Genomic DNA, 27,353 nt, shown 5'->3' with positions numbered 1-27,353 from the left:
GCTCCCCAGGATAACAAACGTAAATGTGTTAGGAAGTAGAGAACAGTTTTGAAATTTTTTGGTTTGTTTTGTATGTGAGAGGACATAAGTTTATTCCAGCTTAGCTTTTTTATCACTCATTTTACTTTGGAAAAACTCCTTTCCAGCTACACGTGGGAAAATTTGCAGATCGGTTATGTATATTGAGTTGGTAAAGTATAAACTTAATGTTAAAAATAAAACCTCATCATTTAACATTTAATTGCGATTATACTTTTGTGTGTTTGATTACATCATTGTACTCTTCTCATGAGTAATTTTTGTGAGGAGAGCAGTGTTACTCTGCTAAAATTCTTGAGACTGCTTTGCCCTTCTCCCCCTTTTCCCAAGTTATTAGATTTAACTTCAAAACTGTGGGCCATCGATGAACATTAGATCCAAGAGAATAATAATGAAGTATGCTCTTTCAACTGAAATATTATAGAGGTGATATTGATTAAGTGTTTTGGAGCATTGCAACTAATCCCATATATATCAGGAGCAAAAAAAAAAAATTTTTTTTTTTTTGCTATTGAAGTTACTTAAATTTCTTTCACATCAAAACTGAACAGCAGTGATTTAAATCCTGTTTATTATTTGACTCAGCCAGTTATGAAATGGAACCCCTATCCCACTTGAGCCATAAAATGTGTTAAATTTAAGACTAATGCTGCTTTCTGCTTTTTGAATTTACATTTTGGCAGTAACTACCTTCTTTGTTCAGTGTTAGAAAAAAATGATCTAGGCTTAACCAAATAAGAAAACTGCCAAGTTCACAGGTCAGTCAGTGAAAGAAGCCAGAATTAAATGAAAGTCTAGTTATTGACTTTACAGAATATGCTAAGGGGAGATTCTGTGGCATTACAGTTTCTTTGAGACTAAAATTCTTCTATGGTACTAGCTGTTCTTTGACAGTGATTGATGTGAGAAATTCAGGCTGTGGACCTTACCTCCCAGAATCTATAAAACTGGAATAAAGCCAGCCTAGGAATGCCTGACCTCTTCTCCAAATGGCCAGCAACTGGTGCAGTTGGGCCTTGCCTTTCTATTTCAGACCTAAGAAACTCTTATGGAGGGGATCTAGTCCTTACTTTTAGCAGGATAGTGATTTTTTTTTAATTAAAAAAAATTTTTTTAATGTTTATTATTTATTGAGAGTGAGAGAGAAAGTGTGCATGGGGGGAGGGGCAGAGAGGGTGAGACACTGAATCCAAAGCAAGTTCCAGGCTCTGAGCTGTCAGCACAGAGCCCATGCGGTGCTCGAACCCACAAGTGGTAAGGTCATGGCCGGAGCCCAAGTTTGTTGCTTAACTGACTGAGCCACCCAGGCGCCCCACGGATAATGATGTTTTTAAGGGAACCTCTGTACATAAACACATGCATGCACCGTTTCTTTTTTTTTAATTTTTTTAAAATGTTTTTATTTATTTTTGAGACAGAGAGAGACAGAGCTTGAGCAGAGAAGGGGCAGAGAGAGAGGGAGACACAGAATCTGAAGCAGGCTCCAGGCTCTGAGCTGTCAGCACAGAGCCCGAAGCGGGGCTTGAACTCACACACTGCGAGAACAAGACCTGAGCTGAAGTCGGACGCTCAACCAGCTGAGCCACCCAGGTGCCCCAACATGCACCGCTGTTTCAAATAAGTCAATTTACTCTTACCTTCCCCTTTTTAAAGCAGATTTCAAAAAATCTTCTTTTGAAACCTTGTGGTATATACAGATAGCTCTAGATCAAGATGACTGATAAGTCAACAGAATTAGAACTTTGTTGTCAGGTAGTTGATTTTTAATGAGCTATATTTACATCTTACTAGACTGAAAGAAGATCTCAGGTATAAACTGAACAGTCTGGGGAAACCAGTGTCAGTGCCACGAAGATACCTTGCATGTTCTAGTCACTAAATATTTGTGGGATAGGTGGATGGATGAGTGAATGGGTTAGGTGAAATGTTTATTATAGTAGTTGAAGCAGTAGCTAACAAGTTTTACCGAGAATTTGCTAGGCCTGTGGGCTGGGTACTTTGGGTGTATTGTTTTTTAATCCTTGCAGCAGTGCTGTGAGATGGGCACTGACTGACTGACTTATCTCCCCAGGAGGTAGGTGATCCTATCTAGTTAACTTGCCTAAGGCCACAGAGCTGGCACTCAAACTTTGAGTTCTAGTGCCCCAGCCTCTCAACTGTGCTATATGATTTTTCTGTTTGTACAGACCAGAGGTTCACATTTGTGTATACGTTGATAAGAATGAATTTTTAAGCTTTTACTAAAGTTTTCTCTCTCACTTGAACATTTTTTTTTGAAAGAAATAAAGGTTAGTTTTAGAGTCACTTTGTACAACAAATGGAAGATAGCAAATCAAGTGTGAATGTCGGGGCTTCAGCTGGGCACAGTCTCTGGGTAATTTACTTTCTTTTGTCTTATAGAGCTTACGATTGAAAGTGGGCTCCTGCTGCTGAAATAGATTTGTTTTTACCCCTGTTAGAAATATATTGTTCAGAGTGGAATCAGAACTGAGAGAATAGTGGTTTGACGCCATCTAAGGGGTATGCCTGTTCTCTCCTATAGAAGCAGCATGGAGTGGTAGAGAAACTATGGGTTTGATAGCCACACAGTTTGGAGTTCCCATCTGTTGGAATACTGTCATATTTTGAGAGGCTTCATATCAGTGACATAAATTAAGAAGTGTTTGGTTATAAAGTCTGAATTTCCAGCTTCTGGAGTTAGGAGGAAATGGTCTATCTTCCTAATGTTACCTCCTCTGTAAACCCAGTGCTACCTAAAGTAAGAGTATGGTTTGTGAACTGTTTGTGGTTTGTGTGAGATAAGCACAGGATTGGGATTGTTTCGAAACTTGTATCGCAGCATGATGTTGCTGTGATAGCCAGAGTATGATCCTTGGGCTTGTATTTTCTGTGTCTTTGTTTAAAATGTCACTTTCCGGGGCGCCTGGGTGGCGCAGTCAGTTAAGCGTCCGACTTCAGCCAGGTCACGATCTCGCGGTCCGTGAGTTCGAGCCCCGTGTCAGGCTCTGGGCTGATGGCTCAGAGCCTGGAGCCGGTTTCCGATTCTGTGTCTCCCTCTCTCTCTGCCCCTCCCCCGTTCATGCTCTGTCTCTCTCTGTCCCAAAAATAAATAAACGTTGATAAAATGTCACTTTCCTTACAAGTTTTATTTTTTTACTACAGTATTGGTCTGTGAGGGACTGGAGGAAAATGAGTTCTTCACCACCGATTGCCTGAGAAGCCCTGTTACAAACGATTTGCATACCTATTTTATTTAGCTAATAGCATCTTCCTATAACCAGAGTCTAATTTATTTAATAGTACTGTAGCTAAAATACTACTGTGATTATTAAATACCACTAGCTGTTTAAAAAGATGAACTAGTGGATTTAGTGTTTTCTTATTCTAGGTACACATAATAGAGTTTGCAGCCTGTGAACATTCCTTATGAACTTAACTTTATAAAGGAAGGTTAAACATGATGGTATAGTTCTAACAATTTAAAACTCCTTATGTCCCTAATTCTAGCTGAACTTTAAACAGATCCTTTTGATGTCTACTCCAGGGACAGTGGGAAACATGCTGCTTTTCTTGGTGAAGCTTTATTGCTATTTGCTCAAAGTTTGAATTGATAGTTTGCTGATTTGTAATTGGTTTACATTAGGCTTCTCTTAAACAGATCTGCTTGTTGAAAACCAGTCTGTATATCCAGAAGTTACTTCTTTCATTTTGATGGTGTGTGTATATGCATATTGTCCAGTCATTTGTGTATGTGAGTGCAATGGCATCTGTGAATAGAGTTGAAGTGTAACCATATCAGCAAGAGATTAGAATTTAAAGTCAGCAGGTGCTCAGGCTTTATAGTGTGTATTTTTTCATCTTCTTTCAAAGCCACTTATTCAGCCCAACTCCCTCCCTTTTTAACATACCTAAAAAAATATACTTAAATCAAGATGTGTCCATATTGTGTCAACTCAGTAGCACTGTCAAAAAGAAATTAGGTTTCTTTGGTGAGACTTCATGTAGTAAATTGCAGTGACTGCTGGATTTTAAAGTCTTTTCTGTTAACTTTTTCTTTATTTGATGTTTTTTGAATTGAAAACAAATGCATGCTTATTATAAGTAAGTAAGCAGTAACAGAAATTCATAAGAAAAGATATGTCCTTCCACACCATTCTTGTTGATGCAAACATAAAAGCATAACTGCATGTATATAATACCTTTTTAATTAATTTTGAAAACTCTAACTCTTTGTGTGTCATGGGCATCTTTGGGAGTATGATGAATGCCACAGACCTTCCTTCCAGGAAAATGCCTTAAATATGTAGAAAATATCTCTTAAATACCTAATTAATCTCATTAAATTTCAAAATATTTTAAAATAGTGGGAAAGTTTTAAATATTATACTTTTTTGGCTTCTAAAACAGTACAGTTTAATTCTTGATTGCGTGGGCTTATTGTAAACATGAGTTGTTATAAACTTGAGTTTATATATAGTTATATAAAACTTATCTTATACATAATGCAGGGATATAGCAGTGGTTTTTAACCTAGCTCCTTATAAGCATTTCAGGGGATCTTTGAACTCTAAATTGAGAAAAAATTAGTAGTGGGTCATATGAATTGTTTCTTCATCAGACTTTTACAAATGTGTACAGGTTTCTAAAGTTAAGGTATTATTTATGCAGAATAAAATCCACTTATTTTAGGTGTATAGTGTGATGAACTTTTGTAGCTGTAAACAACTACATAGTCCCCACCACATCAAGGTGTGAAATAGTTGCTTCACCCTAAGGAGTGTGTCCTTCGGCAGTCAGTATCCTTCCCTTCACCTTGGCCTCAGGCGATTAACTACCTACGGGTTTTGTTTTGCCTTTTCCAGAATTCCATAAAAATGAATCTTACAGTACATAGCATTTTGTTTGACTTCTTTCATTTCATATAATGTTTTTGAGATTCCTCTGTATTGTACTGATCTTTTGCTCTTTTGTTTTGCTGAGTAGTAGTACATAGAATGGATATATTGGAATTTGTTTATATAAGTTTGGTGGGCTTTTGGGTTGCTTTCAGTTTTTAGCTGTTATGAGTAATGCTGTTATGAACAGTTGTGGACATATCTTTGTGTGGATGTGTTTTCATTTCTCTTGAATTCCTAGGAATAGGAATTTGGGTCATGTAGCAAGTAGTAAGTTTATATTTAACTATAAGATAACTGCAGTTACTGTTTTCTACCTTTCCACCAGTACTTTGTCATGGAGCTATAACTGTTTGGAAAGGTCTTGGTTTCCACTTTCCTGACTTGGAAGTTCAGGACACCATCTTACGATCCAGGACAGAGGTTGGATTGCAATTCAGCTCCTAGCTCTTGGGTATTAGACCTAGGTCTGATGCACCTTTGGGCACTCCTGTGTTAACTCACAGGTTAATGCTCTGGTTGTTGATTTCTTTGTCTCACTTGGTTGGTTATTTAAACTTTTTTAGAAATATAGCATATTTAACATTTCTACATATCTTTCATGTACTCAAATTGGCATATTCAGGTTCTTCAAATTGGCATATTGCAAGGCCTGACAGTTCCAGATATAGTTCTTAAGTAGTTTACTTTTTGACCCTGAACTTTCTTAGAGTTGCTACCTTTGACAGAGGAATTTTGTGTGGTAGCTTCATAGACATAATTTTACCAGGTAAAGATCACCTCTGACACTGGTATTATAAATATTGCTGATTAAAGTCTTGGTAATATTTCTTGAAAGGATTTTGTTAATATATTGTTTTATAATTAACAAAAATTAATTGAAATTGCTCATCTTGAATTATGTAATGGTATCTTAAGACATAGCTGTTTGGGTTTATTATTTATATGCCAGTGCTTTTGGTAAAAACACGCAAGCGTGCTACTACAGTGCTAGTGTTCATCCAACTCTAGGCCTTTTTGTTCTGCTGAAGTATGACTTGTGTGCTTCATGAAAAGTAAATATTAGCATTTCTGTTTAAACTATTATTTAAAATCCATAGCTTGCAAATATTGGCTTCACCCAAGCTCACTTGCTTGTTCTTCAGTTTTCTCTGCTCAGGTGTCATCTCAGAGAGGCCTGTCCTGGACCATGCTCTTTAAGGTTACCTACCTTTTACTCTCCTTTTTATTTTCTTCAGAGTGCAATTCACAATCTGTAATCACATTCACCTTAATGGTTGTTCTGGTTCTTAAAGTGGGGGAAGCCCCTACACTTTTATATAGAGGGCCTCTGAAGTCTAAACTATTTTCATAGTAATATTTAAACATTATTTGTCATTTTTACTCTCACTCTTGAATGAGTGTTTAATGGAAGTTTCTGGATGCTACATGATGTGTGATATTAAAAGATTGAATGCAGAAGCAGATATGAGAATCTTGTTGTTTTTTATTAAACTAGACATTAATAGGATTCACAAGAAATGTGAAACAATGTTGTTCTTCTATCCTGATTAAAATTTCTTTTTGAAAATGTGAATGTTACACAGAAATGTGAAACTGTCATTTTTTATATCCCGATTGCTTTTATTTTGGAAAAGTTATTTTTCTAACAAATGTATTTTGTGATAGCATGTAATACATTTGTTATTGTTGTTTTTATTTATTATTATTTTCTAAAAATTTTTTAATGTTTATTTATTTCTGAGACAGAGACAGAGCATGAGTGGGGAAGGGGCAGAGAGAGAGGGAGACACAGAATCCGGAGCAGGCTACAGGCTCTGAGCTGTCAGCACAGCCTGATGTGGGGCTCAGAACTCATGAGCTATGAGATCATGACTTGAGCCGAAGTTGGTCGCTCAACTGACTGAGCCACCCAGGCGCCCCGTTATTGTTTTGTTTTGTTTTGTTTTTTTTAATTTTTTTTTTTCAACGTTTATTTATTTTTGGGACAGAGAGAGACAGAGCATGAACGGGGGAGGGGCAGAGAGAGAGGGAGACACAGAATCGGAAACAGGCTCCAGGCTCTGAGCCATCAGCCCAGAGCCTGACGTGGGGCTCGAACTCACGGACCGCGAGATCGTGACCTGGCTGAAGTCGGACGCTTAACCGACTGCGCCACCCAGGCGCCCCCCGTTATTGTTTTTAAGTGAATAAATTATTTTGAACATTTTTCATTTTGAATTTCTAATATGTAAATATCAACGTAAAAATTCTTTCGGGTCCTCAGTAATTTCTAAGAGTGTTAAAAGGAACTTTAGGATTAAAAACTTTTGAGATTTGCTATTCCAAAATATAAACCCTATCAAAGTAAATACTTTTTTATGTGTTTGATTTTAGTTTCATTTTCCCAGTTGGCCTGTCAGAGGTAACTGGCCTGTAGAAGTCATTCAGCACATACCTAGGTGAATGGATAAATGAGTGAATGAAAGAAGCCCAAAATAACAATTCTGGTGATTCTGTGCACAGCTTCCAAATCTGTAGTAACTGGTCTTTGCAGATATCATATTTGATAGAAAATTACTCTAATTCATCAGACAGCATAATCTTTATTTTGGTCAGATTTAAATTGTTCCCTGGTATGAAATTGAGTTTGGTAAGATTTTGATGGGTCTTAGAGATTGTGCTAAATGTTTCTTTTCAGGGAGGATGGAAGATTTTATCCATCATACTTATTACTCAGATTTTAGGTTTGTGGACTTCTGGTATAATTAATTTATTTGCATATTTTAGATTGTTCTTATTTTATCCTATAATATTGAGAATACTTTGTTGTGTATAACATTTTGGGCAGAGTTAGGTTTTTATTTTTTTAGAAAGCTAGACACTTTAAATTTTTTTTTTCAACGTTTATTTATTTTTGGGACAGAGAGAGACAGAGGATGAACGGGGGAGGGGCAGAGAGAGAGGGACACACAGAATCGGAAACAGGCTCCAGGCTCTGAGCCATCAGCCCAGAGCCTGACGTGGGGCTCGAACTCACGGACCGCGAGATCGTGACCTGGTTGAAGTCGGACGCTTAACCGACTGCGCCACCCAGGCGCCCCGAAAGCTAGACACTTTAAAAATTAGTATTGTGTTCATTAGAGATGATGAAGTAGTTTACTTTGCTCTTTCAAATTATCTTCACTGAATAATAAACAATAGTAGAAAAAATGTTTCCTCTAGGGTAATTTCAGCAGACGAGACATCTGTTTACTATCTTGCAAGTTGAGATTCCTTTCTAAGATCCACCCAGCTTGAGAATGTGCAAACCTCAGAAAGCTGGGAGACCCATTCTAGGGAGAGTTGTCATATTCAGAGACCAGTACTTACTTCGCAGGGCAAATCAAGTAGGTTATTAAACACTTAGACCCAGAGTATGGCAAAGTTTGGGGGTGTAGAAGAATTTGGTAATTCTACTGGCCAATATGTTTCCATCCTTTAGACTTAATTTGTAGGAAAATTTTTATTTACCCATGAATTTATAGGATAAACAAACCTGGTCAACAATAGCCCATAAGCAGGGTTTTTGTTTTTCGTTTGTTTTTTTTTTTTAAGTTAGTTTATTTATTTTGAGAGAGATGGAGACTGTATGAGTGAGGGAGGGGCAGAGAGAGAGAGGGAGAGAGAATCCCAAGCAGGCTCCGCTGCAGGCGACAGAGCCCTGTGTGGGGCCCGAACCCACAAACCTCCAGATCATGACCTGAGCTGAAACCTAGAGTCAGACTCTTAACCAACTGAGCCACCCAGGCATCTCAGTTCATATGCAGTTTTAAGTATGGGGCATAGGTCTTAGAGAACACTTGATACTTCTCGCATGGATTGTTGGCATTACCTTCCTTCCTTCTCATCTCTGTGCTGTAGAGATTCTTCCAAGTAGGGCTTGAGTTCCTCTTATTGGGAGGATATTTCTCCTTTTTATATTTGTATTTATAATTTATATAATTCATATATTTATATAATTTATGATTTATATGTATAAATATATATGTATTTATAAAATATATTTATATTTTATATTTCTGCTTTTATAAATAAAATGTTCACTTTTGGGTCTGTGTTTCTCAGTATTCTCACTGTTTATCAACACAGGGAGTCTTAAAACAGGAAAGGAAACTTTGTTTTAACCAGTTGTGTGCATTTCAGTCATCTGAGGAACTAAAAAGAGGAAGCCTGGCCCATACTTCCACATTAAAAGTTAGAATGAAGTAGGATGTTAGAATCACCTGGAGAATCTAAAACAAAACCATAAAGAAACAAAATCCCCACAAATCAATATATGAATCTCAGCCCAGATCAATTAACTCAGAGGTTGGATTCAGGCATCAGCTTTTTGTGTCTGTGGTGGTTTTTGTTTTTGTTTTGTTCTGTGTTTAATACTGACGGCTCTAATACGTAGCCAGGGTGAAGACTTCTCTTCATTTATTTAAAAAAAAACACCTCACGGGCCATTTTGGTAAGCTAAGAACAAGTGATAATAGAGCTCTTGAGTATGTGGGGTCATTTGTGAACACTTAATAAACAAAATATAGGAGTATGTTTTTGTTTTGGAGAATATTAAGCTTTCATGTATCTGTTTTTAAAAGTAAGAGGAAGCATGACAAACAGGGTTAATTAAAAATATACCAGCACTGTTTTAGGGACAGAGGCATATGGTTTGGTTGGAGTGCAAGGAAGTGAAAGGGGGATGAGCTTGACTGAAACAGGACTTTTGTGGTAGAACATTCCCATCTTGTGGCTTGTGAGAATAGTGCTGCTAAAGATTAGAAGCTGTATTGCATTCTAGCAACTAATGGCGGTTTCCTGTTGATGCTACTTCTAGTGATCAGGGCACAAAACATTTGACCTCTAACACCATTCTCTTAGAGTCTTTTTGCTGCCTGACCCTGTAACCTGACACTGAACTTTTCTACTTCTTGCACAAAACTCTGCTTCTGCAAGGGGGTTCCTCAAGGGGCTTCCTCAAGAGCTGTTGCCCCTGCATTCTGTTTCAGCCTCGTTACTACAGAGTTACTCACTTATTATGAAGTAATTAAAAGTACCTTGAAATTCGAAATCCTGTCTCCCCTCCCTGATTTAATAATTTTGTGTCAGAATATCTGTTTCCTCATCTGTCAAATAAATGAAGAAATATTACTGACTTCATAGAGTACTTTTAGGGATTGAGTCATTGCATGTAAGACACTGACTGGAGTGTTTGATAGAAGTGATTGATAAATGTTCAGCATTCAGTCCTTCAGCAGATCTTTTTGAGTTATCTTTTATGTGCCAGTACCTGTTTGGATGTTGAAGATGGGCGAATAAAACGTCTCTTCATTTTTATGAGAATATTTAAGAGGGGAGACCATGAGCAGAACATGGATTTTTGTGTTGTAAATACCAAAAATCTATGCAACATTTTTATTTAAACAGTAAATTCTTGTTATTTCTGTAGAATATCAAAAGCTTGTATGTAAATTTGTATGAATTTGTTACTTCTGATCAGGGATTTCCTTTTGACATCTCAAGTTTGAATTGCAAGTCCATTACATTATTTTTTGAACTAAAGAATTGAGATTTTAGCATGTATATAGGAAATAAGAGCAAAAAATGTCAAAGTGAAAAATGAGTTAGCTTAGTTTTGATAAAAATGTTTTTTTTTTTTTTAATTTTTGAATGCTCTCTTTTAGGAGATTATATTACAGTGGCAAGATGACAGATACTAGAGTTGGAAATTACTTTAGTGATCACCAAGCCTTTCCTTAAGTCTTTTCATTTTGGATAACCTTAAATGTTAGAGAGAATTCACCCTTAAAATTTAAGTCTTGTTTCCTGATACTGTCCTCTGTGGCCCTTATTTTGCCTTTCAAAGTAAGACACATCCTCTAGTGCCTCACTGTTTAGAAAGTGCTCTTTGTGATTGTCCCTGCTGTGGAGAGAGATTTGAATTTATTGAAGTAGTTCTCATCACAGGGTTTTAAGCTTTCTCTCTTACAATACCCCTTCCTGTGTACACTTACTTATGTTGATCATCTTTAGCAAGTAGTTAAACCATGTGCTTCTCCTTTCTCTCAGTTGGATACTATTACTGTAAATTTTCTCTCTGATCATATAGAGAAGTGAGTAGAATAGGTCAGTGATGCTGAAAAGAGATGATAGTTTCTCTTAGTTGGAGCACTGTGCTTCTGTTGATGCTGTATGAAGTTGCATTGACTCTTTGGCCAGGCATATCAAGCTGCTGTGCTGTTTGGTTACATTGCCCTCCTACCCCCCATCCCTTTATAGTTCATTATTATTAGTGTTAAGTCAGTGTAAGTTATTTTTTAACTGTGATAACTCATTTTCAATTATAATAATAATTTTTTCACATCCCAGTTTTATTTGTAAAAGGAAATAAGGTTGTTTTGGCTTGGCTTCTTTGTGAAACTGCTGGGTACTTGTCAGCAACACTCCTTTTTGCACACACACGAGCACCAGCTGTTTAGGAATCAGCTCTGGAGTTTGTCCAAACATCTACATTAAGCTTTGCAGTCTTCTAGCATCTCTCATTTACTTTGATTTCAACAGTGATTCAGCGATCTCATTAATAGGATTAAGTATCTACAACCTAGGCAACCTAGACAAGTTGGTAGGTGTGTTTATAATAACTTTTTATTAGTTCTCTTTGTCCCTTCTTGGTCATCTGTGTTTCTTTTTTAAGTGTGACAATAATTGTATCCAAGAGGTAAGTTGAATAGGAGTTAAATAGTTCTCCTTTTTTTTTTTATTTTTATTTTTAATGTTTAGTTTTGAGAGAGAGAGAGCGCGCACATGAGCAGGGGAGGGGCAGAGAGAGACACACACACACATAGAATCAGCTTCAGCCTCTGAGCTGTCAGTACAGCTGGGGCTCGAACCTAGGAACCATGAGATCATGACCTGAGCCGAAGTCAGATGCTTAACCAGCTGAGCCACCCAGGAGCCCCATAGATCTGCTTTTTTTTTTTTTTGACAAAAATCAATAATATTGATCATTTATTACCTGTCAGACCCTGTGTGAAGTATTTACTATACATTATCTCATTTTTAATGGTGTCAGTATTGCTTTGGACAGCTCCATGTTGCAATTAGAAATCAAAGACTTAGGAAGAATAAATAGCTTTTGCAACATGACAGCCAGTAAGTGTTGGTTGGAGCTGGAACTCCTACCCATACCTGCACGACTCTCAAAGCTCATTTTGTGCCTTTTAAGTAGAGAGGTCTTTCCCTTTTTTTTTTTTTTTTTAATTTTTTTTTTTTCAACGTTTATTTATTTTTGGGACAGAGAGAGACAGAGCATGAACGGGGGAGGGGCAGAGAGAGAGGGAGACACAGAATCGGAAACAGGCTCCAGGCTCTGAGCCATCAGCCCAGAGCCTGACGTGGGGCTCGAACTCACGGACCGCGAGATCGTGACCTGAAGTCGGACGCTCAACCGACTGCGCCACCCAGGCGCCCCGAGAGGTCTTTTCTAAAAGAATGTGTAAAATTGTGCACTTTCTTCATTTCATACTCTTGAAGGTCTTAATCAGTTGAGGTTCTTCCACATTAAATTCTTTTCCCTCCTAGGGCGCCTGGGTGGCTCATTCGGTTGAGCATCTGACTTCGGCTCAGGTCATGATCTCACGGTTTGTGAGTTCGAGCCCCACGTTGGGCTCTGTGCTGACAGCTCAGAGCCTGGAGCCTGCTTCGGATTCTGTGTCTCCCTCTCTCTGTGCCCCTCCTCCACTTGTGCTCTGTCTCTATCTCTCAAAAATGAATAAATGTAAAAAAAATAATAATAATAAGAAAAACCTCTTCTCCCTCCTGCTTGCGATCCTTAAGAGGTCTGGATCTTGTTGATATAGTACCTTTATGGGGTCTGTTCATCACAAAGTCTATGACTAATCCATTGTTTTAATTACTGAATTATTGCTATGAACATAAGTCTCCTTGTGATTAAAGTTAAAATACACAGCTTTGGAGTTTGACTTGGTTTAAATCTTGGCTCTTCCACTTCCTGGATGTGTGACCTTTAGCTATTTCTATTTTTGTATTCTTATTTGTAAAGTGATTATAGTCCTTTCTCCTAACATAATGGTGGGAATTACTTTCTAGGAGTTATTATTTTTTTTATTTTTTTTAATTTTTTTTTTAATTTTTTTTTTTCAACGTTTATTTATTTTTGGGACAGAGAGAGACAGAGCATGAACGGGCGAGGGGCAGAGAGAGAGGGAGACACAGAATCGGAAACAGGCTCCAGGCTCTGAGCCATCAGCCCAGAGCCCGACGCGGGGCTCAAACTCACGGACCGTGAGATCGTGACCTGGTTGAAGTCGGACGCTTAACCGACTGCGCCACCCAGGCGCCCCATCTAGGAGTTATTATTAATGATTACTGATACTGTGAACCTTTAAATTAATTGCCTGTCTAACCTTGCATTGTTACCTCTTTATCTTTATGGAAATGTTAAAGGAGAGAGTAATGCAAGAGCCAGTATCCTATTAGAGGCTATTTGGTATATCCTTCTGGTTGAGGAAAATTAGGTAGTGCTGGAGTCTGGGTTCTCTTTGATTTTTCTGTTACCAAACAGATCCTTCTTGGATACATGTTCCCATTGTTGCTTCCCTTGACTTAATGAGATGTTTTGTTCAGGAACCATCTTGAGAATTTAAGAAATTGTCAAGGGAGTGGCCTGCTTTCAGGTTTTCAGGTAATTGAGGACTTCATCTCTATGTTATTGATGGTTTTATCATCTGTGTCAGGAAATTATCTTCCTGTTAACAAAAGTTAACAGGATCACTTCCTCTATAATGACCTTGAATTGAGGTGATACTGTTTGAAGCTGCTCCTGGATTCCAGACCTTTCGGAGCCATGACCTGAAGTCAAAAATGGACATTTTGGACATGTCTTCAGACTCCAGGAATTTCAGGTGTACGTTTAGATTATGTGAGCTTATTATTTGTGTCAGAGTAAGAATTGATTTGTAAGAAAATTGGTTCTATTATATAATTCTGTGTTTTTTGCAAACCTACTTGTATGGTTCATTTTTTTCCCCTTGAAATAAAGGAAATAAAAACTGTAAGGATGATTTTTGAAAAAAGTTTTTTAATGTTTTTTAATTTTTGAGACAGAGAGAGACAGAGCATGAACAGGGGAGGGGCAGAGAGAGGGAGACACAGAGTCTGAAGCAGGCTCCAGGCTCTGAGCTAGCAGCACTGAGCCCGATGCGGGGTTAGAACTCACGGACCGTGAGATCATGACCTGAGCCGAAGTCGGATGCTTAACCGACTAAGCCACCCAGGCGCCCCTGTAAGGATGATTTTTCAGCTCACTTCTGTATTTTCTTTTAGGTGGTATTAAAAATAATCAAACATTATCAAGAAGAAGGACAAGGAACTGAAGTGGTTCAGGGAGTGCTTTTGGGCTTGGTTGTAGAAGATCGTCTTGAAATTACCAACTGCTTTCCTTTCCCTCAACACACAGAAGATGATGCTGATTTTGATGAAGGTAAGGGTACTCATTTCAAAAATCTTTGCAGTGCACACAAATGATTTTTAACACATTTCTCACCATTTCATTATCTCTTACTGGGAGTCTATCAGGCCAGTCTAGTTCACTTGATTTCAGAGTTTCTTGAAAAAATTAGGCAAATTTGGGGCACCTGGGTGGCTCAGTTGGTTAAGCATTCAACTTCTGCTCAGGTCATGATCTCATGGTTCTAGCCCCGAATTGGTCTCTGTGCTGACAGCTCGGAGCCTGGAGCCTGCTTCGGATTCTGTGTCTCCCTCTCCCTCTGCCCGTCCCCCACTCATGCTTTTTCTCACTCAAAAATAAATAAACATTAACAGATTATGCAAATTCTTTGAAATGAGGATTTATATCAAAAGGTTCATTAGTTTGGCCTTGTTTGTAATTTGAGATTCCGATTTTAGTAATTTGGGTAGAAACTGTGTTGTTGTTAAACTTTCCCATTATGAAATCAGCTTGCAAGTAACTTACATCGTGAAGGGCAAGGATCATCATTATGTGTCCAGTATCCATTTTATTCTGTAGTATTTTGATTTAATGTTTGAGAAGATGAAGTTAGCTATATATTTCAGAAAGAAGATACTCCTTAAGCATTTCAGGAGGTTTTTGGGGTTTTTTTGGTGCTACAGGTATAATAGCTTTGTTAGCAAAAGCCAGTAGTAGATAAAACTTACACCAAAGGCCAAGGTCAATAACCTGAAAGATTAAAAAAAAATCTAGTTGAAAGTAATTTCTCACTTGTCTCAACACTCAGGGATCATTTTCTACATAACTTTTTTTTATTATGATAAGAACAAGTAGTAAAATTTACCATTTTGAGTATATAGAGTGTTAACTATGCGCAGGTGTCATGGAACAGATCTGTAGAACTTTTTCATCTTGGAAAAACTAAAACTCTATATTCGTTGACCAGTTGCTCTTTCCCCCTTTGCCAGCCTCTGGCAACCATCCTTCTGCTTTCTGTTTCTGAGAGTTTGACTTCTTTATATCTCATATAAGTGAAATTAGCAGTATTTGGCTTTTGGCTTTTTTGAGACTGATTTATCTCACATAACTTAATGTTCTCCAGGTTCGTGCATGTTATAGCATATGACAGGATATCATTTTTTAAGGCTGAGTAATATTCTATTGTATGTAATGCCACTTTTTCCTTATCCATTCAACTGTTGATGAATAGATTGTTTCTGCGTCTTGACTGTTTTGAATAATGCTCAGCTATCTCTTCAGGGTCTTGTTTTCAGTTCTCTTGGATATATTCCCAGAAGTGGGATTTGGTGGATCATATATTAATTCTGTATTTAATTTTTTGAGGAACTTCCATACTGCCTTTTAAGTGGTGACACCAGTTTACATTCTCCACCAATAGTTTGCAGGGGTTGCAACGTCTTCACATTCTCACCAACATTTGTTATTTTCTAGTTATTTATTTTTTTGATGGTGATAGCAACTGTACTAACAGATGTGAGGTGATATTGTGGTTTTGATTTTCATTTCCCTTATAGCAGTGTTGAGTATCTTTTATATGCTTATTGTCTGTATGTATTCTTTGAAGAAATGTCTATTAAGGTATGTTGTCCATTTTTAAGGATTGTTGTTCAGTTGGAGAAGTTCTTTGTATATTCTGGATATTAACCCCTTATCATATGTATGATTTGCAGACATTTTCTTCCATTCCATAGGTTACTTTTTACTTTTTCACCCTATTGATTTGTTTCCTTTGCTGAAGCTTTTTAGTTTGATGTAATCCATATTGTCTGTTTTTGCTTTTGTTGCTGGTACTTTTGGTATAACATCCAAGAGATTATTGTCAAGACCAATGTTAGGAAGCTCCTTCCTTATATTGTCTTCTAGGAATTTTATGCTAGTACCATTCTGCTTTGATTACTGTTGTTTTGTAATATGTTTTGAAATCAAGATGTGTGAGGCATCCAGCTTTGTTTTTCTTTCTCAAGATTTTGGCTATTTAAGGTCCTTTGAAATTTCATATGAATTTTAGTATTTTTTTTTCCTATTTCCATAAAAATACCATTGGGATTTTGGTAGGGATTACATTGAATCTGTAGGTCAGTTTGAGTAGTACATTTTAACAATATTAAATCTTCCTAGCTATGAATAAATGCCTTTCCATTTATTTGTATTGTCTTAACTTTCTTCCAACTGTTTTATAGTTATCAGTGTACAAGTTATTCCCAATTGTTTTTATTCATTTTGATGCTGTTGTAAAATTTTTAAAAAATTTCCTTTTTTGTCATTTTTTTTCTATGTAACTTTAAACTGATGACTTTTCACTTGGATAAAATGTTATGTAACATTTCACATACTCATGGTACCTTGAAGATATTAATAGACACCAAATATAACCTTGCTAAGGTTAGTACCTTGATATTGCAATTTGGTCGACAAAAATCCTTTTTTTCATTAAAGTAATACCTTTAGAAACCAACCAAGGCTATTTTATTCTAGGCACTTGAGTATTTGTGCAGTATGTGTCTTTTTTTTTTTTTTTTTAAAGCTGACTGAGCTTTCCTTGTTTCATCTGAACTACTATAAAATACTGGATTACAGTTGGAGATTCTCTGCAGTAGTAGATATCTCAGTTCCTCTCTTTATCAGCATATCTGGAGGGTGCTTAATTACATTGCAGTCATAACTTTTTATTTTTTTATTTTTAATTATGTTTATTTATTTAGAGAGAGCGAGAGAATGCACGTGCATGCAAGCTCCAGGGAGGGGCAGAGAGAGAGGAGGGAGAGAATCCCAGGCAGACTCTGAGTTGTCATTATGGAGCCCGATTTGGGGCTTGAACCCATGAACCATGAGATCATGGCCTGAATTAAGATCAAGAGTTGGATGTTTACCTAACTGAGTCACCCGGCTCTCCTACAGTAATAACTCTTTTAGAGCTGGAAGACCAGGGGAGAAGACAAAAGGATTGTTAACATAGTATTTTTGGTTTGCAAGTGAGGAGTCTGAGAGGTTCACTTGAAGTGACATACTCAAGTTACTGTGTTAGTGGCACAATTGGGAATAGAATCCATTCCTGTAGAGTTTATACTGTCACATAGTTTTCTCAGGTAATTTATTTTGTCTTATAAAATTCTCAGTTTTATGTGCAAGGAATAATCAGTGCAATTATGGTAGATGAATAAAGCAAAATATATTATTAATTTTAGATCTTGATCATTGGATGCTGACTTCTCTTATGGGCTTTCAGGTAATTGACCAATATGCTATTTCATTAACATGTACTTTAAGAAGCTCATTAAAAGTTATGTTAACAACCTGGAGATAAGAAATTTCAATTTAGCGTCAAATAATAAAAAATTTGTTGGGAATTGTGTGCTGTGTACTGTATGTACATTGCCTGTAATTAGTTGTTACTCTGCACATTTGAAGGTTTTATCAGTCTCATTTTCTAAATTAGGAAACTGATGCTCAGTAAGACAAAGAACTTGTCTAAAATAATTTAACTGGGAATTTATAGAATAGGGATTGAAATCTTTGGCTGTCTGGTTCCAAGTCTCATGATTTTCCTGCTGTATGTTGTTGCTTTTGGACACTTAGTGAAGTGGAAGCCAGTGATTAAAAGGGTGTAGAGTGGGGAGCATCATTACTTTGTGTCTGAAATCTGCTTTTTGGATAAAACAATTAAATTTGTTTTTCTTGATTTATCTTTAGAAGCTGGTAGGATTTCCCATTTTTCTTATATGTATGAAAAGTCTTAAGATAATACTTTATATTTCTGCCTAGCCTTGTATAGGCAGTCTTGAATTTTAGGTTCTCTCACATAATTCATTTAATTATCTGAATAGGCATTAGTATGTAGTCACCATTAGATTTTTATCATACGTAGATACAAGCTAAGTTTTTTCATTATATGGATGTGTCTTGGAATAGAATTGTCCTGAGTATTGATTATTTTAAATCTTTAAATCTTTCTAAACATCCATTGTTTTGCTTTTGTTGTTGTTATTTTTTGCCTACTAAAACTAATATCTAGGGAAAGATCTTTTCTTCTGCCCTTCACCCTTTGGAAGTAAAGTACTCACAAAATATTTCATAATTTTAATGGTTACATATTTTGAGTTGCTTAGGTGTTTGTTTGTTTTTGTGTTTTTATTTGGTGCCTTATGTAAAGTGGAGAGTTTTAATCTGTGGTCTAATGTGAAATGTTTTAAATTAGGGGCTGGCAAGCTAAAATCCGTGGGCCTGCTTTTGCATGTAAAGTTTTATTGGAACACTGCCATGCCCATTCATTTATGTATTTTCTTCTGTGGCTGTGTTCCTGCTACAGTGGCATAGTTGGGTAGTTGTGACAGAGACCATATGGGCACCAAACCTGAATTTTTTTTTAAACTGTTTGGCCCCTTAAGAAAGTCTGACCACTTCCTTCATACACACACACACACACACACACACACACACACACACGAATATATATATATTCATATATGTGTGTATATATGTACATATATACACACGTGCATCATATATGAATATATAGTCGCATATATTCATACATATGTATATGTATACATATATACACACATACATATACACACATACTTTTTTTGTTATTTTTTTCTGTCATAAGGTTAAAGAATAAGGTAGTAAATAGTACTCTCTTTCCATCATAAATAGATGACTTTTTTTTGTTGCTTATTCCTTCTAGATACTGCTCTTAACATTGACTCTTAAGTCTAGAATGTATTATGAGCACTGTAATAAAAACGTTGATGGGGTGTCTGGGTGGCTCAGTTGGTTAGGTGGCTGACTTCAGCTCAGGTCATGATCTCATGGTTCATGGGTTCAAGCCCCTTGTCGGGCTCTGTGCTGACAGCTCGGAGCCCGGAGCCTGCTTTGGAATCTGTGACTCCCCACCTGTCTCTGTCCCCTTCCCAGCTCATGCTCTGTCTCTCAAAAAATAAATAAACGTTAAAAAATTAAACAAACAAACAAACGTTGATATTATTAGGTATTTGTTTGTGCATCTGGAAAGTACCAGAAAATGTAGTGTTTCCTTTATTTTAACGCAGAGTACTCCCCCCGCCATACCGAGCTCTTGGTGTTTAGGGGAACTGTGTATAGATACTGGGAAGAAAGACATTCAGTTCACGGTTGTAGACTTGTGAATCAGGTACAGGTTTCCGCGAAAGTGGAGTGTTTCTGTGAAACCTTTGTCACAAAACGAAGAAGCAGTTACCATTAATTTAGATGGAAAAAATTTTGAGCATTCCCAGACCCCAAAAATAACCTCTCTTAGGCTTTTCTGATACCTGTATCAGAAAAGGCTTTTCTGATCTGTATCCTTGCTAATGGATACACAGAATAAATGAAGATGAAGCACAGATGCTCACACAGTTCTAAGCCATGGCGACTTGGTGCTTGGGGAGGATTGGCGGGGCCACTCTCACTGCTTGCCTTATATGCTGCCTCTAACAGTTCACTTCGAAACAAATACTGAAAGTTGTTTTCACTTTTCGCCATTTTTTTTAAAAGTGGAAATTCTCTTTGGATTTCTTTCATTCAGTCTTTTGTAAAAGTGAAGTGGTGTACTGTCTGGAACTGTGAACTTCCAAAAGCAGGGTATGCCGGTATTACGGAAAGGTAATGAATGGTATGAGGCCAGAAAACTTGGGTGGGAACCTCAGCTCTGTAGAGATCTGTGTGACGCTGAGTGACTTTAGTTCTGAATTAGTTTTTTCCTGACTGTGTACTATCTTTTAGCACATATTAATTGCTCACTTATTGAGTACTAGAAACATAGCTGAAGGATAATTTCTTTATGAGATTATGAGATTATGTTACAGTAGCATGATTCAAAACCAAGAAAACTTGTGGCATGAAGTTTTTCTTTTTTGTTTCTTTCCATGAATTCACCTTTTTTTTCCACATGTGATAACTTTTCCTTTAAGTGGCTTAAATCTTGATATACTTTTATATTACAGGATTAACTTTCTAGTTAAAAGTGAGGTAACTCACTCTCACCAGAGAACATAAGCTTTTTAAAAAATGAGTGGAAAGGCTCATATTAAAATTCCCATTAGGGGGCACTATTATCAAGCTTAGGAGAACTGGAGACTAATTTGTTTTCTTAGACATGCAACCCGAGGCTTGCTAAAAGGGAAAAATATTTTCATCTGATAAGATTCAGATACTGTTTTATACAACCGAATTCCTTAAATATGTTATAAAGTGCACTGAATTAAACACAGATCCAATAACTCACTGTCTTGTTTTTTAGCCGACTAAATCAGTTTAATATTGCAGGTGATATAAGAAGCTTACTTTTTTTCTGCTTCAGAGCCAAATCCATAATTTTCATATTTGGAGTGGACACATTTTTTATTTTGCTCTCTTTAAGTCCAAAGGATGATCCTTGGACTTCAAATAAGTTTCTTTCAAAAGCGAAGCATGAAGACTGTGTTGTACTACTAAAATGCAGTTAGGGGAATGAAATGATGCCTAATTTACTCAGATAGTATGAACATGTGCAGCCTGCGTAATTTCTGAAGTAATTCCACACATTGACGTGATATTATATACACACAGATAGCTTATGGCTTTTTTGTTCATTTTCAGGTACTTGAAAATTATTTTTTATTACTCATGTTGGTGTTAGAGCAAGAAATATTGCTTTAGACTGTTACACATAATTATTTTGTTATCATTAGCCTCCAAAAGAAAAGCAGTGGTGTAGAGTATTAAACAGACTTTTCAAAGGCTAAATAGGAATTGGCAAAAATGTAATTACAGTAAAATGCATTGGGAATAATTTTTCACTGCATAGGTAACATTTTTGTACCACTGGGTTCAGAGAGAGTAGGTTTTGTCTAACTACATTATTTGCAACACTTTCCACATAACTAAACCATAGTTTGCATTGGAGAAAATCTCTGTTTAATCACTTGCTTCCTGAACTCTCACCTTCCTTCTCTTTCTTCTTAGTTTGCCTGCAGCCCACACCCAGGGCAAAACTGCTTGAAACGTCCTCCATAATTACTGTTTTGGCCTTGTATTGCTTTTGAGTTCAGGGAAGAGTTGAGTCAGGGTAGAAAAAAACTTTCATCTTTTTTTTTTTTTTTTTTTAAATAAGATGGGGACATTGTGTGACAAGACTGATATTTATTATTTTGTATTATCTTCTGTCTGTGTGAATAATCAGTGATCATTGTGATCTGTTCGACAGATTCATTTTTTAAGAAACCCTATTTCTTTTACTGCATTTTTCCTAAGGAGCTTTCCTTGGTGCAGATCTGGGAAATATATACAGACAGTTTTGGAGGGTGTTTTGAAACTTATTGGAGAAGTAGGAGCATGTTTACTTTGTGACCTCAAATCATTAAGAGGTATCATAAAATGTTTCAAATATCTCAGGAAAAAAATTAGTTCTTAGTAATTCATTTCAGCATTTATTGAGCAAATTACATTGAATGGTTGGTGGAAAAGATCCAAAGATAGGAAATCCTGGTTACTGCTTTGAAAGATTTTAAGTGGGAGAGAAATATGTAAAGAATTGTGAAACAGAATTGATGAGTCTAGAGTGAGGAACGACAAAAAGTGATGGGAACACTCAGATATGAGCTACTAATTCCTTTTGGGGGATGACTTAACAGGAGAGGTGAAGCTTGATTTTGTAGATGGGTGTTGCTTGTATTTTAAGTAATTTTTAAGGAAGTTAATGTCTTGTGAATTTGTTCTTATTATTAACATTTCTGGGCCCTCATAAATAACACAAGCATCTCTAGAAATAAAGAACAAATTATTTAGTAGGTATTCAGCTTGGCATCTTTATTGTTCAGTGACAGTTATGTTGCTTGACAATATTTTTCAAATTTTGTTGCTGATTCTATATCCAGGTATAGAAGCTGTTTTTGACATCTAGACTCTTCTGATACATAAAGGATTCCTGATGATAATTTCGTGCCATGTTTATAGAAATCTGGGACCCATGCTGCACTTAGCTCTGTTTAAAATAATAAATGTTTAAATGTGCTATTTAATGAATTTTAAATATTTAATAAAAACATTTCATGTATGTTTCATTTTAAATGAAACTAGGTATAGGTAGGTAACTAGAGAGAATCTATACACTGAATTATGATATAATTCTCCTGGGTACTCATCTCTTTGTTGTTATTCATGGTAGTATTTTGAAAATGTTAAACCATTCACATTTAATGGCTTATCACTGAATCTTCAGGGCAATGAACTTTAGGTTATTGCTTGCTTAAATTATTTTGATTGCTCAGAAAGCCTATGGTTTGTGATTTGAAACTAACTTGAGAATCTTACTTTATAGGTTTAGTCTTTGGTTTACTAAAGTGATTAGAATATGAGCCATACAATCCAGATATGAAGCCTCAATTCCAGTGTTTTTATGCCCTTTTTGTTCTTTTCGTTTGGATATTTCAAGATATTAAATATAAGAGGATAAAGTCTAGCTTCATTTTAAAAGTTTGACGAAATTTTGCTCATTTGTTTAATGTTTCAAAATTTAGGTTTTTTTCCCTTTTAAATGAGTTGAGGAACTCTTACGTATGGAAGGATATATACTATTGAAAATGTGGTCAAGGTAAAAGATTTTTCTGCTTAAAGAAATTAAAGTGCTTTACACTATACCCTCCCTTGGTCCCTAAAGTGTAAGTGCTATGGTTTGGAAAGGAGCCAAATAAAACGTGTTCAAATTTTGTGCAGACTTAAAGTAATACTTTAAGATTTGAAAATTACAGGTGGATACAGTACTTAAATAGTATTTAAAATTCCTAAGTTTCCCAAGTCTAAAAGTGTAATCCTTAAATTACTATTCCCAGTGGTTTACATTTTAATTAAATAAGAATTGTCTTACTTTTGAACCCAGCAACTTTAGGTATAGATATTTGAATTTATTACTGAACTTTAAGGTAGTAACCATTAAAAATGAACTGTTTGGGCACTAATTAAAATGTCAAAAATCTACAGTTACAGTGTGTAACCAAAGATCCTTGCTCTTTCTATTTTTCCAAAAATTATCCTAAGCAACACAGTTCAGGCTTGCTTCCTATCTTGCCCAGAAGTGCTAACTAGCTTCCGGCCCCAATTAAATATATTATGCCTGATTTGTAAGTTTTATAGAATGATAGATTAATTATAATTAGATTTGATGTTTTGGTGCTAATGCTGAGTTTTCCAAACTGCCCTTTATATTAGAAGAGTGGTATCGTCATCATGCCGTGCTCTGTTTTACGTTTATCTGTGTAGGTGAAATCTTCATAATTTTCATACACCTTGAAACTTTTACTCTTCATGACTTACGTTATTACCACTTTCAGAGTGGTGTTTTCCTACCTTTATCTATTCCCACCTTGAGGGTTATTTGCTGCTGCTTTTTTTTTTAAAGTAGTAATTTTCACTGAGTGCATTTTAGATGCTTTCTGATATATTTGAAAACAAAGGTAATCTTTATTTTGGCGTAAGTAACCATAATAGTATAAGTTTATAATGCAACCCTACATTTCCCCACTACCCTCACTCCCAGACACATTCACCCTTTGTTTTCTCTAATGTCGAACCTACAGACATTTTATTATACCGTATAGACAACCTTTCTTCCCTGCTTGATTGGTGAGAAGATCACAAAATTATTCCAGTGGTCTTTGCAGAAATATATCTGTCAAATGCCTGTTTTGTAGAATTGGACAGTGCTGACCTCAAAGAGGAAGTTTTTGATGGCAGGACCCCTCCACTAGCAGCAGTGGCTGTGGGAGTCCGGCAGCACAGAGGCGTAGGTGGGGCTCTTTGGGCTTGCAGCAGCCTGCCGAGGAGAACCCAGCAGGCAGCAGCAGCCCTGTCCGCAAGCCCCTGGGGCTTCCAGGCTCCTCTGCTCTCACTTTACCTTCTCCTTTTTTGTCTTTATCCCTTTGTTATTCATTCATCAAATCAGTATTGCGTTGGGAACTATGTGCCAGGCATGTCCACCGGCTGTTGTGTACTTCTGCTAAGGATGTTTTCTGAAGTGATCATTGTTTAAAGAATTTAACTATTCTAAGCAGTATGTTTGACTTGAAGCATGGGAAGATTTGTTAGCACGTTATTTTAGGGAATTGGATTATTAGTATAAAGTCTAGATTATGTTACTATTCGGGTGAAAGTATCCAGAAGATATTTTTGTGTAGTTGGAGAATGACTTGGGTTTACAAGTATGTATCTGCAAATCTGTACATCTCCAGGTTTGCAACTCAGAGATTCTGTTGCTTTGTTACAGTAATTTTGTTCCTAAAAATGTATAAGTCATCATGTATTTTTTACTTTCATAGTGGAAATATATATATATATATAATCTCAGTAGTGACTCCCAAGATTTTAGATGAAAGTTTTTCTGTCAATAATTTTAATCTATAAATAAATGTATGTGGTTTTAAAAGTCTGTTACCGAGACTTTTTTGGTAATGTGAGTTACTTCTCCTTAGTTTTAAAATTTCTTCTTCTCCTATCACTCCCATCACCACTCCTGTCCTGAAAATATAGTAAGTTAAGACAAAACACTAAAAAAATTTAGTACTAGAAGAGAGTGAAAGGCTTTATGAAGAGAATTAACCATTTTCTGTGATGATCACAAGAGGAATGGGATGGTGTGGACATAATGTGAAATATTAAGATCGCTGTAAGCCGTATCTGGGTTGTTTCTGTGCTCCTTTAGGAGATATTTGACATAACTAACAGTGAGACTATGTTGTTTTGTCAGAATCCAGGCTTGAATTTCTTTTGAATTGTCTGTTTGTCCTGTTGGGAGCCTGGTAAAAAATTATGTAGCCAGTTTCACATATGTGGAAATGATGTGTGCACACATAAATACCATTATAGTCTTAGTTGAGAGAATTCCTAAAATCATTTATAGACAGATCTTGCAAACTTTTCTGAAGGGGATAAAAGGAAGGACATTTAGACTGAGTTCTGGCTAAAGTTTTGGTAAAGTTCTGGCTTACTACTAATTGAAGTCATGGGTCTCTCTAGCCTCAGTTTTCCCATTTGCAGAGTGGATCACAACAGGAACTTTTGTAATTCTTTTAACAGATGAGAAACTGAGACTCAGACCCAACTCTAAAATTAGTGGCAAATTCAGAACTAGAAACCCCAAAATGAAATGTGTAATCCACTGCAATTTGGGAGTGTTGTCAGTAATCTGAGTATTTTGTCAAAATCACTATGAATAAATGATATAGGTGCCTGCAATTGTGACTTGTAAGCATGATGTATTTACTTAAAAGTTTACTTCTTGGTGTTATCAGTTAATGTTAACACTACTGGAATCAAATGATTGTTGAATTTAACACTGAACATCAGAGTTTCCCAAGTTTGTGTTCGTATACTCAGTATTAAATAAAAATAAAGGGCAATTCTAATCTTCAGGTCAACAGAAAGTTAATGGTGGTTTGATATATCCACTCAGCTCGGACACTGGAAACCCATTTAAATACTGAAAGTACAACTTCTAATATTTTGTTACATGGAATGAAGAAAGTAAGTATAGATTAATCTGGGTAGATTAAGGGACACAAATGTGTTCTTATGAAATGCCACTGAATGCAGTTACAAACAATAGGTTGAATAGATAGTTTAATTTGACTTAGGAAATCAGTGTTGACTGACACAGGAAAACTTTCTAGAATACATTGCTTCTTTGCAGATGACTTAAACAGACAGGAGTGATAAAGACTGTCATGTGAATTTCCTTCTTTACTGAGTACACAGCATTGTTAAGTGGTATATTGTGCGATGTTTCCAATCTGCTGTAACTGCCATCTGCACAAGCGGAATGAAAGACAAGAGAACATGGAAAGGAAATGGATCAGTTAGTTGTAAGGAATCTGTGTGAACGCTGGGTGCCACTCATGAAACACTGAGCAGTTAGTGGTTTTCCTTTGTAACCAGTGCAACTAGCTGTCTGTAAACTGGAGTTGTGCACCACGTGCAGCTCTCACAGTTCACCTTTTGGATGTCCTGGTGTGCACCTGTGGTTGAGAGCAACTAGGAAATCCAGGGACTGTAACTGTGCTCATGCTACCCTTTTCTTATTCTTTATCTTTGGATGTAATCTTTTTGCTGCTTTGGTGTTTGGTACCACTGTTGAGGTAGATGTAATAATCCTAGAATGTTTACTGTACCTAAATAGAATTTTTTTAGAAACAAATTATGCTATAAGACATGTTTCCTGAGAAACATTTAAGTACTTCTGAAAAAAGTAAGACCTATAGATAAGAAAACAGCTTCAAAATCTTACAAGTTATAAGCAACAGAGAACCATGTGAATGATGGAGAGGTTTTGTATGGGTGAGAGGAACTGACTGGTAGAATCTAACCTGTGTGCCTATGTAAGTGGATAAATCTCTTATTTGAATCTGAGGTTTATAACTTGTAAACAGTTCTTTTTATGTCTGTATGGTTACCTTTTTGATGTAAACATGTGAGCTCTTATAGTTAGTTATGAGTCATCTGGTACCTACTTAGGAATTAACATATACTTATTATAGATGACTAATAATACAAAGCCACCGTGGTTTCTGTGGTTCTGTGGAACCAACCATGGTTCCAGTTCTAAAACATTTAAAATGAGACTGCTGTCTCTTTTTAAATTTTTTTGGACAAAGAGTTGTCTTATCAGAAAACTGCAGTAACTTAAGCAGATCCATAACTGGGGGGGATTAATAACAAAGTTTTTGTTGACACCAGGAAGTAGATTAAATAGTGCAATTGTGGTAATGAGTACCATATATGATAAGCCTGAGCCACCTGGGTTTTATTAGGCTGCTTGATACTTTGATCACAATATTATTTCAAGGCTTGTCTATTTAAATTGCTAAGGTTTCTTGTCATCTTTGTGATTTAGACCATAATTTCTTTCACTGTGAAGAGAT

At 36.4% G+C, this 27,353-nt stretch overlaps 1 protein-coding gene across 1 annotated transcript in view; it reads left to right on the top strand.

Annotated features, from left to right (window-relative positions):
- EIF3H (eukaryotic translation initiation factor 3 subunit H) overlaps window positions 1–27,353 on the top strand; it is a 101,128-nt gene that overhangs the window by 9,464 nt on the left and 64,311 nt on the right. The window contains exon 2 of the mRNA XM_040494281.1: window positions 14,283–14,439. Coding sequence (XP_040350215.1) covers window positions 14,283–14,439 — 157 coding nt within the window. The remainder of the gene's footprint in view (window positions 1–14,282; window positions 14,440–27,353) is intronic.

The sequence above is a fragment of the Herpailurus yagouaroundi genome, unplaced genomic scaffold, assembly GCF_014898765.1.
Source record: "Herpailurus yagouaroundi ecotype Mexico unplaced genomic scaffold, PumYag 186, whole genome shotgun sequence".
NCBI lineage: Eukaryota > Metazoa > Chordata > Mammalia > Carnivora > Felidae > Herpailurus > Herpailurus yagouaroundi.
This window is presented reverse-complemented; position numbering and strand designations above follow the sequence as displayed.